At 43.8% G+C, this 12,621-nt stretch overlaps 2 protein-coding genes across 6 annotated transcripts in view; one reads left to right on the top strand and one right to left on the bottom strand.

Moving 5' to 3' along the window:
* Nucleotides 1-947: 947 nt before the first annotated feature.
* Nucleotides 948-4,855, bottom strand: LOC125381604. The gene is made up of 4 exons (XM_048398674.1): nt 4,571-4,855; nt 4,236-4,521; nt 1,394-1,666; nt 948-970 (listed from the first exon to the last, which is right to left on the bottom strand). The coding sequence occupies exons 1-4, from the start codon at nt 4,853-4,855 to the stop codon at nt 948-950; spliced, it is 867 nt and encodes a 288-aa protein (XP_048254631.1).
* Nucleotides 4,856-11,475: 6,620 nt separating this feature from the next.
* Nucleotides 11,476-12,621, top strand: part of LOC124127857 (cell adhesion molecule 2-like) — a 54,144-nt gene continuing 52,998 nt past the window's right edge. For 3 of the 5 annotated variants that reach the window (XM_046491239.2, XM_046491237.2, XM_046491238.2), the window contains exon 1: nt 11,477-11,661. In XM_046491239.2, coding sequence (XP_046347195.2) covers nt 11,604-11,661 — 58 coding nt within the window. In that variant the 5' untranslated portion in view covers nt 11,477-11,603. Of the gene's footprint in view, nt 11,662-12,621 lie in introns of all 5 variants that reach the window. The other 2 variants (XM_048398224.1, XM_046491236.2) reach the window with 1 other exon arrangement.

The raw sequence follows: 12,621 nt of genomic DNA, 5'->3' as shown, positions 1-12,621 counted from the left end.
GTCATAACGTTAAGAAGTGTAGTCAGATGTACACACAGCGACAAAACGAAACAAGGTAACAATTCAAACATATTTGGTTCCAAATCCAACTATTTTAATTTGTGGAGAAGGTTTCAAGCCGCAGAGGTCTACAAGCACAGATATGGCTACTGATCCCGCTTGGCTAGTCCTCGTGCCCTCGCAAAATTGTGTCGAAATTTATATCTCCAAAGTTCCCAAAACTTATAAAATGCCTTAGCTATGTCACAGTTAGACACTGATTTTCAGTATATTAGACTGTTCTTTTGATAATGATAGCAATTATCCCTGTAGTTTATCCAGATTCCCGATGGTTAATTCTGACTCGATCGCCAAATGACGAGGGCGACGCCATGTTTGTTTATAAACAGTGAAAGTAGTCCCTACTTGACCTTTGATATTTGCATCTCTATCCGCATATGACCCCAACGGATATCGTTTTTATCCGTTGGCTTTATCCTGCCGAGAAACCTACTCATTATATGATAAATATGTATATCCATCCTTTAGTTTAAACTGACCATGTTTTTTCTGTATTTAGTGTTGTCGTTTTTAACATGATGACGCATGGTAAATATGACCACAGACAGATGGTGACATATGGTTCAGGGTGGTGTGTTTAGCTGCCTGTACTCGGTTGGTTGGTTGGTTTGTTGTTTAACGACGCACTCAGCTATATGACGGCGGTCGGTAAATAGTCGAGTCTTGACCAGACAATCCAGTCATTAATATCATGAGCATCGATCCACGCAATTGGGATCCAAGTCAGCGAGCCTGACCACCCGATCCCGTTAGTCGCCTTTTACGACAAGCATAGTCGCCTTTTCGGCAAGCATAGTCACCTTTTACGGCAAGCATGGGTTGCTGAAGAACTATTCTACCCCGGAATCTTCACGGGTCTCCTGTACTCTGAAAAGGAACTGGCTAAGCTAGTCCTTTTCCAGTTTTATTTCTGCTTTAAGGCATTACATTTAACAATAGTTGAATGCTTAGTTATTTTAAAAGAAACGTAACCTTACTATAGAAGTCTATGGGAAACATTGATCTGTGTGCAGCCTATAAGAACTGATGCTTCATCATAATGCCGTTATACTATCGAAATACTGTTTCACGCAACTGAATCACACTGAATCACAAACCGTAAAAGGCGACTGTGGTTGTCGTAAGGGGCGACTAACGGGAACGGGTGGTCAGGCTCGCTGACTTGGTTGATGCATGTCATCGTATCCCAATTGCGTGGATCGATGCTCGTGATGTCAATCACTGGATTGTCTGGTCCAGACTCAATTCTTTACAGACCGCCGTCGTATAGCGGGAACATTTCTGTGTGACTTTAAACAACAAACAAATAAACAAACAAACAAACACACATTACCTCTCCTACATTCCTGAATGTTACAAATCTCCCAGCGTTTCATGGGATCAGTGGTGTAGCACCAAGGCTTGCCGGTTCCATCCGGGTCCCTGCAGGAGTTGCCCGCAGCGCTGACCGACCCGTCCACGTAGTAGAGGCTGGTGGACCGACAGAACTTGTTCCTTACGTGTGGCGTGTCCGCTGTCCACGGTTGACATGTCCGGCCGGACACTGTGATAGACACGTTTCCGGCGTACTCAGCTCTTCCCCAGTGTTCCAGGTAACAGCCAACAGCTGTGGGATTTTTAAATATTAAGTATTTTATAGTATTTTTTAGTTTCTGATAAACTGTGGAAATTGTGGATAAGAGTCAACAATGTGTTTGGGAAACAAATTGTACAATGAGTTAGTCGGAGAACACCTCTGTGAACAGTATTTCACTTCTATCAGGGAGTGTTATCTTGAAATGTTACTTAGAAGGAAATGCGAAAAATGTGAAAAATATAAAACGTTGAGATACCTAATTTAGATTTTACAAGCACAGACAATCAATTGATGATCAATTTGTTGAATTCGACCAATGCAGAAGTTATCAAATCTTTAGCAATGTATTTGGAACATATATTTAGACTCAGGTAAATATATTATACTATGTTCAAGATCACGTTGATTTTGATGTATCTTCTAAAACTGAACCGTACTTGAACTGGCCTTGCATACTGAATAAACTGTCTGTCTGTCTTAGAAGGATATGCTGTGATTCAAGTCTGAGATATGTACCAGTCTGGTTACCAATGAGCTCACCGTCCCTATGTGATGACAAACCAAGAATCACAATCAAGCCGAATCTGGAATTCGAACCCGAATCCTTACAAGTAGAAAGGGACATAACTCTTCAAATCGAGTACTGGCGTCTTAGGAGATTTGATCCCCAGTATCCAGTGATACAGAAATATAATGTAAAGCATCAAACAACTTCTGCGGTGAAAGAAATGAGTGCATATATTTCTTGTAAGCAAACGTCCACAAAATCCTCTCGTTTTATAACAGTTGTTTATCTGAGAAAATACAAAGATATTAAAAACTTATATATGTGGATTGTGTTTTTCTATTTCATCATGACCCGTACTTAAATGAACCTATTCGTACAAACTTGCCACGTGCAGGAACAAGGCAAGTTTTCTAAAAAAGGCATATTCATTTTTTTCAACCCGAGTCGTCTGTCATTACCTTGTTCAGCAAACTGCCGAACGAGAATTACATTATTAATTGTGTTAAAATTGAAGTATACCATCACCATGCATGTTATATATGCCTTGACACATCTGAACTACTTCTTGATAATTACATGATATAAATGTGCTAATATGGACATAGAGAGTCACCTTGCATGTTATGTATGCCTTAATACAGGTGAAATGCTGCTTGATATTTACATGACATAAATGTGCTAATATGGACATAGAGAGTCACCTAGCACGTTATGTATGCCTTGATACAGGTGAAATGCTGCTTGATATTTACATAACATAAATGTGCTAATATGGACAAAGAGAGTCACCTAGCATGTTATGTTTGCCTTAATACAGGTGAAATGCTGCTTGATATTTACATGATATAAATGTGCTAATATGGACATAGAGAGTCACCTTGCATGTTATGTATGCCTTAATACAGGTGAAATGCTGCTTGATATTTACATAACATAAATGTGCTAATATGGACATAGAGAGTCACCTTGCATGTTATGTATGCCTTAATACAGGTGAAATGCTGCTTGATATTTACATGATATAAATGTGCTAATATGGACATAGAGAGTCACCTTGCATGTTATGTATGCCTTAATACAGGTGAAATGCTGCTTGATATTTACATGATATAAATGTGTTAATATGGACATAGAGAGTCACCTTGCATGTTATGTTTGCCTTAATACAGGTGAAATGCTGCTTGATATTTACATGATATAAATGTGCTAATATGGACATAGAGAGTCACCTAGCATGTTATGTATGCCTTAATACAGGTGAAATGCTGCTTGATATTTACATGATATAAATGTGCTAATATGGACATAGAGAGTCACCTAGCACGTTATGTTTGCCTTAATACAGGTGAAATGCTGCTTGATATTTACATGATATAAATGTGGCAATATGGACATAGAGAGTCACCTAGCACGTTATGTTTGCCTTAATACAGGTGAAATGCTGCTTGATATTTACATGATATAAATGTGTTAATATGGACATAGAGAGTCACCTTGCATGTTATGTTTGCCTTAACACAGCTGAACTCCTGCCTCTATATTTACACACAAACAATACACGACATAAATGAGCTAAAACTGACGTTTCACAAATCGCTTTTATATTCACGGATGCATGAGTGAAATTACTGAAGATCTTATTTTATATATCTTCAGTACAACTCACATCTACCACATCTACTAGGAACGCAGCAGCTCAACCACTCACTCAACCACACAACCACCCACTTAACCACTCACTCATTCACTCAACCACTCACTCAACCACTCAACCACTCACTCAACCAGTCACCCACTCGCTCAAGCACTCACTCACGCAACCACCCACTCAACCACTCACTCACTCAACCACTCTCACTCACTCAACCACACAACAACTCACTCAACCACTCACTACTAACTCACTCACTCAACCACTCAAACACTCACTCAACCACTCACTCACTCACTCACTCAACCACTCTCACTCACTCAACCACTCACTCACTCAACCACTCACTCAACCACACAACCACTCACTCACTCACTCATTCACTCAACCACTCACTCACTCACTCAACCACCCACTCAACCTCTCACTCATTCACTTACGAGCACAGAGAAGAGCCGGCAGTGTCCACCATCCCTTGTGATCACACTTCGCCTCGGTAGTCCCAGTCACATACTTGTACTCCCGTCCCGCCTGTCGACCACACCCATACTCGATCACCACCGGGTACCGGGGCTTCCGGGTGGTGAACCTCTTCACGGCACCCACACTGATGAAGTCGGGATCACGCTGACAATTCTCTGGGACACTTTGGGGACGTTTAATGTGATGAGTTTGTCCCAATGTATGAAAGGCCGTACGAAAGTATTCTGGGACCCTCTGCCTCCCCTGTGGCAGAATCTCGGGCCGATGGGGATGATGCGTCCTTTGTACCGACTGGAGTCAGCACCGGACCACTGAGTAGCGGCATTGATTTGGGGTCTTCCTTCATCCCAGCTGCATCTGAGGCTTCTGAATTCCCCTTTTCGCCTTCTTCCAACTCAGCATCCTTGACCGACAATTGTGGGATAACAGGCACATCGTCATGGACGAATCTGTACCCTTCGACCAGTTTAGGGAACACCTTTTCTTTACAAATGTCAGGATATATCTTCACGTTGACGCTATGAGCTGAATGTAGGATGTAAGAGAGAACAACACACAACGGGAAAAACATCGACATTGTCGATAACGTTGCCGAACTTGCAGTGTTGTGTTCTTGCGCTGAACAATAGACCTATAGTGGGGGTTTTCGAGATTGCATTACTGCTTAATGTAACTTTTAATGTACATTAACATTCACCCAAGTACTAAAAGGTAATAAAAAATTCTAAATGACAATTTGTTTCTATCCAGCTCGAAATTGAAAATACATACCATGTGACCCAACAAAAAAGGTATCTTGGAATTCGATGTTATCTATGACCTTCTGGAGTGTATGGATATTTGGTATATGTGATAAACAAAAGATTAATGGCATGTGCTGAGTGACACCTGGGAAAGTAGACAAAATGAGCAATTTCACGCAATATCACCCTCAGCTAGGTCCCACATTTCACAAAATACACCACCAGCCCTTGACATCGCAGACAGCACACCATCAACAAGGTCCTAGGTTGTAGTTAAAACATTATCGGGTGGGTCCCACATAGAAGAGAATAAACCATCAGCTAGGTCCTACATGATCAACAATACACCATCAACCAGGTACTACATCACACACAATACACCACCAGCCAGATCCTACATAACATACGATACACTATAAGCCAGGTCCTACATGATACAAAATACACCACCATCCAGGTCCTACATGATGCACAATACACCACCATCCAGGTCCTACATGATGCACAATACACCACCATCCAGGTCCTACATGACACACAATACACCACCAGCCAGGTCCTACATGATACACAATACACCACCAGCCAGGTGCTACATGATACACAATACACCACCAGCCAGGTCCTACATGATGCACAATACACCATCATCCAGGTCCTACATGATACACAATACACCACCAGCCAGGTCCTACATGATGCACAATACACCATCATCCAGGTCCTACATGATACAAAATACACCACCAGCAAGGTCCTACATGATGCACAATACACCACCATCCAGGTCCTACATGATACACAATACACCACCATCCAGGTCCTATATGACACACAATACACCACCATCCAGGTCCTACATGACACACAATACACCACCATCCAGGTCCTACACGATGCACAATATACCACCATCCAGGTCCTACATGACACACAATACACCACCATCCAGGCCCTACACGATGCACAATACACCACCATCCAGGTCCTACATGATACACAATACACAAACAGCCAGGTCCTACATGACACACAATACACCACCATCCAGGTCCTACATGATACACAATACACCACCATCCAGGTACTACATGATGCACAATACACCACCAGCCAGGTCCTACATGACACACAATACACCACCATCCAGGTCGTACATGATGCACAATACACCACCATCCAGGTCCTACATGATGCACAATACACCACCATCCAGGTCCTACATTATACACAATACACCACCATCCAGGTCCTACATGATACACAATACGCCACCATCCAGGTCCTACATGACACACAATACACCACCATCCAGGTCCTACATGATGCACAATACACCACCATCCAGGTCCTACATGATACACAATACACCACCAGCCAGGTCCTACACGATGCACAATACGCCACCATCCAGGTCCTACATGATACACAATACACCACCATCCAGGTCCTACATGATACACAATACACCACCAGCCAGGTCCTACATGATGCACAATACACCACCATCCAGGTCCTACATGATACACAATACACCACCATCCAGGTCCTACATGACACACAATACACCACCATCCAGGTCCTACATGATACACAATACACCACCATCCAGGTCCTACATGATACATAATACACCACCAGCCAGGTCCTACATGATGCACAATACACCACCATCCAGGTCCTACAAGACAGTCAACACCACCAGCCAGGTCCTACATGACACACAATACACCACCATCCAGGTCCTACATGATACACAATACACCACCAGCCAGGTCCTACATGATGCACAATACACCACCATCCAGGTCCTACATGATACACAATACACCACCAGCCAGGTCCTACATGACACACAATACACCACCATCCAGGTCCTACATGATACACAATACACCACCATCCAGGTCCTACATGATACACAATACACCACCAGCCAGGTCCTACATGATACACAATACACCACCAGCCAGGTCCTACATAATACACAATACACCACCATCCAGGTCCTACATGATACACAATACACCACCAGCCTGGTGCTACATGACATACAATACACCACCATCCAGGTCCTACATGATACACAATACACCACCATCCAGGTCCTACATGATGCACAATACACCACCATCCAGGTCCCACATGATACACAATACACCACCAGCCAGGTCCTACATGATGCACAATACACCACCATCCAGGTCCTACATGATACACAATACACCACCAGCCAGGTCCTACATGATGCACAATACACCACCATCCAGGTCCTACATGATACACAATACACCACCAGCCAGGTCCTACATGATGCACAATACACCACCAGCCAGGTCCTACATGATACACAAAACACCACCAGCCAGTTCCTACATGACACACAATACACCACCAGCCAGGTCCTACACGATGCACAATACACCACCATCCAGGTCCTACATGATACACAATACACCACCAGCCAGGTCCTACATGATACACAATACACCACCAGCCAGGTCCTACATGATACACAATACACCACCATCCAGGTCCTACATGATACACAATACACCACCATCCAGGTCCTACATGATGCACAATACACCACCATCCAGGTCCTACATGATGCACAATACACCACCAGCCAGGTCCTACATGATACACAATACACCACCAGCCAGGTCCTACATGATGCACAATACACCACCAGCCAGGTCCTACATGATACACAATACACCACCAGTTAGCTCCTACATGATGCACAATACACCACCAGCGAGGTCCTTCATGATGCACAATACACCACCATCCAGGTCCTACATGATACACAATACACCAACAGCCAGGTCCTACATGATGCACAATACACCACCAGCCAGGTCCTACATGATACACAATACACCACCAACCAGGTCCTACATGATGCACAATACACCACCATCCAGGTCCTACATGATACACAATACACCACCAACCAGGTCCTACATGATGCACAATACACCACCAGCCAGGTCCTACATGATACACAATACACCATCAGCCAGATCCTACATGATGCACAATACACCATCAGCCAGTTCCTACATGATGCACAATACACCACCATCCAGGTCCTACATGATACACAATACGCCATCATCCAGGTCCTACATGATGCACAATACACCACCAGCCAGGTCCTACATGATACACAATACACCACCAGCCAGGTCCTACATGATACACAATACACCATCATCCAGGTACTACATGACAGACAATACACCACCATCCAGGTCCTACATGATAGACAATACACCACCAGCCAGGTCCTACATGATACACAATACACCACCATCCAGGTCCTACATGATACACAATACGCCACCATCAAGGTCCTACATGACACACAATACGCCACCATCCAGGTCCTACATGATACACAATACGCCACCATGCAGGTCCTACATGGTGCACAATACACCACCATCCAGGTCCTACATGATACACAATACACCACCAGCAAGGTCCTACACGATACACAATACACCATCATCCAGGTACTACATGACACACAATACACCACCAGCCAGGTCCTACATGATACACAATACACCACCAGCCAGGTCCTACGTGATACACAATACACCACCATCCAGGTCCTACATGATACACAATACGCCACCATCAAGGTCCTACATGATGCTCAATACACCACCATCCAGGTCCTACATGACACACAATACGCCACCATCCAGGTCCTACATGATACACAATACGCCACCATGCAGGTCCTACATGATGCACAATACACCACCATCCAGGTCCTACATGATACACAATACACCACCAGCAAGGTCCTACATGATACACAATACACCATCATCCAGGTACTACATGACACACAATACACCACCAGCCAGGTCCTACATGATACACAATACACCACCAGCCAGGTCCTACGTGATACACAATACACCACCATCCAGGTCCTACATGATACACAATACGCCACCAGCAAGGTCCTACATGATGCACAATACACCACCATCCAGGTCCTACATGACACACAATACGCCACCATCCAGGTCCTACATGATACACAATACGCCACCATGCAGGTCCTACATGATGCACAATACACCACCATCCAAGTCCTACATGATACACAATACACCACCAGCAAGGTCCTACATGATACACAATACGCCACCATCCAGGTCCTACATGATGCACAATACACCACCATCCAGGTCCTACATGATACACAATACACCACCAGCCAGGTCCTACATGATACACAATACACCACCATCCAGGTCCTACATGATACACAATACGCCACCAGCCAGGTCCTTCATGATACACAATACGCCACCATCCAGGTCCTACATGATGCACAATACACCACCATCCAGGTCCTACATGATACACAATACACCACCAGCCAGGTCCTACATGATACACAATACACCACCAGCCAGGTCCTACATGATACACAATACACCATCAGCCTGGTGCTACATGACACACAATACACCACCATCCAGGTCCTACATGATACACAATACACCATCAGCCTGGTGCTACATGACATACAATACACCACCATCCAGGTCCTACATGATACACAATACACCACCATCCAGGTCCTACATGATGCACAATACACCACCAGCCAGGTCCTACATGATGCACAATACACCATCAGCCAGGTCCTACATGATACACAATACACCACCATCCAGGTCCTACATGATGCACAATACACCACCAGCCAGGTCCTACATGATGCACAATACACCATCAGCCAGGTCCTAAATGATGCACAATACACCACCATCCAGGTCCTACATGATACACAATACACCACCATCCAGGTCCTACATGATACACAATACACCACCATCCAGGTCCTACATGATACACAATACACCACCATCCAGGTCCTACATGATACACAATACGCCACCACCCAGGTCCTACATGATGCACAATACACCACCATCCAGGTCCTACATGATGCACAATACACCACCATCCAGGTCCTACATGATACACAATACACCACCATCCAGGTCCTACATGATACACAATACGCCACCATCCAGGTCCTACATGATGCACAATACACCACCATCCAGGTCCTACATGATACACAATACACCACCAGTTAGGTCCCACATGATACACAATACACCACCAGCCAGGTCCTACATGATGCACAATACACCACCATCCAGGTCCTACAAGACAGACAACACCACCATCAGTAAGGTTCTACATGATAGACAATACCACATCAGCCAGGCCCCTCATGATAGACAATACAACATCAGCCAGGGCCTACTTAATATAGAACACACCATCAGCCAGGGCCTACTTTAGCCATAATACATCATGGACCAGATCCTACAAGACAGACAACACCACCATCAGTAAGGTTCTACATGATAGACAATGCACCATCAGCAAGGCCCCTCATGATAGACAATACAACATAAGCCAGGGCCTACTTAATATAGAACACACCATCAACCAGGGCCTACTTGATGCATAATACATCATAGACCAGATCCTACAAGACAGACAGACAACACCACCATCAGTAAGGTTCTACATGATAGACAATGCACCATCAGCAAGGCCCCTCATGATAGACAATACAACATCAGCCAGGGCCCTCATGATAGACAATACAACATCAGCCAGGGTCTACTTGATGCATAATACACCATCAGCCAGGGCCTACTTGATGCATAATACACCATAGACCAGATCCTACAAGACAGACAACACCACCATCAGTAAGGTTCTACATGATAGATAATGCACCATCAGCAAGGCCCCTCATGATAGACAATACAACATCAGCCAGGGCCCTCATGATAGACAATACAACATCAGCCAGGGCCTACTTGATTGGAATACATCATCAGCCAGGGCCTACCTGATGCATAATACACCATAGACCAGATCCTACAAGACAGACAACACCACCATCAGTAAGGTTCTACATGATAGACAATACAACATCAGCCAGGGCCTACTGTATACTAAATACACAATAAGCCAGGTCCTACAAGAGAGACAGCACTGCCATCAGCCAGGCCCCGAATGGAAGACAATACGCCATCAGCCAGGCCCCACATGATAGACAACACACCATCAGTCAGGTCCTTATTGATACACAATAACACAGGATCTGTGTTTTAAGCAGTGACACAACATCCCAGCTCCCATTGATGAAACGTTGGTCTGGGCAGGGATAAAACTAGACATGACCTGCTGGTAAATACAACCTAAGGCGAAAGGTTTGAAACACAAATCGTTATTCCGTCAATCATTTAAAACACAACAGTATGTTTATTAAAATATTATTGTGTGAAACATTTCTAAGCCTTCACAAGTCACGCGGAAGACCTGGTTGTGGTTTTGAAACCAGATCCCATTGACACATATGGTCATTCTACCCAGAATTCTCTGAGTCGTCACTGCGCATGTGTATAATGTTTGCAATCCCGGGACTTAAAAGTGGATCACAGCTATTCTCTGACGTCTCATATTATAAAAAGATCAACATAACTTGAGGAGTGAATTCTGTGTGCCGTTGTTATCATGGTATGGATACCGACCATCTCGTGTTGGCTATTCACGATTTACCTTATGTCATTCGGTGAGTTATTGAGTATTTGTTAAACGTGAGAACTGGTTGGGGCTTTTCGCGGTAATGACCACTACGGTTTCAACAAAGTACATGTGAAGGAATTGGTATGACAAAGTCATTGTCTAATCAATTTATTCATCTTCGTTTGATATAGTGTTCTAACATATGTATTTACTTTTGTCATATCCCCCCGTGTTTCGGTGTCAATATTCAGAACCAGGAAGTACCCATGTCCTCAATAATACTCCCAGGTCGATGTGCCCTCAGCGTTTATTTCTAGCTGAATACGTAAACGCATCACAGTCATGAGAAGAGGCATTTGTAAAGGAGTAGCGATTGCCTTACATGGGAAGTACACAGGCTGCATGAATGAACCCTGTTATCTGCTACCCGGTGTAACGGGGCGTGAAGCTTAGGACGCCGTCTTTGGTCTTATGTGGACAAGGCGCCTGACCTCGATTCAAAAGATCCGCTGTTAGAATGCAAGTTTGTTATCTTGACTAAGTTGATATGGGAGTATATACATGGGTGATTCAGCAATGTGTTTTCTCTTCCCAATGTATTTAACATGGTGTTATCAATTGTTATGCAGCACCGAGGCTGCGCTATTCCATTTGACGTCTGATAACTTATGCAAGTTACTCATAATCAACAATTTTACGCGATGAAGCCTGTAGATCACTAACAAAATGCTTGCTCTGTTCGTGCATTGCCAGTCCATCTGGTATTTTTGTTGTTATATATGTAGTTTTTGTGTGGTTTTTTTTTTATTCACTTCACCACTGTTTTACATTATGATGAAACATGTCCACGTGGTTAGAGACAGCTGGTCTTAACAACATACCTCTCTGTTTTTAATGTCCCATATCTTTCATAAATTGGCAAGGAATTCAAAATTTTGTTTTGAATATTTGTGTACTACGAATGATTGTGTTAAATCCGTAATGCGTTTTGTCCTAGACAGCGTAT

Source organism: Haliotis rufescens, unplaced genomic scaffold, assembly GCF_023055435.1.
Source record: "Haliotis rufescens isolate VD_foot unplaced genomic scaffold, xgHalRufe1.0.p SCAF_18, whole genome shotgun sequence".
Lineage (NCBI taxonomy): Eukaryota > Metazoa > Mollusca > Gastropoda > Lepetellida > Haliotidae > Haliotis > Haliotis rufescens.
Note: the sequence above shows the minus strand (reverse complement) of the source record. Positions and strands in the feature narration are given on the sequence as shown.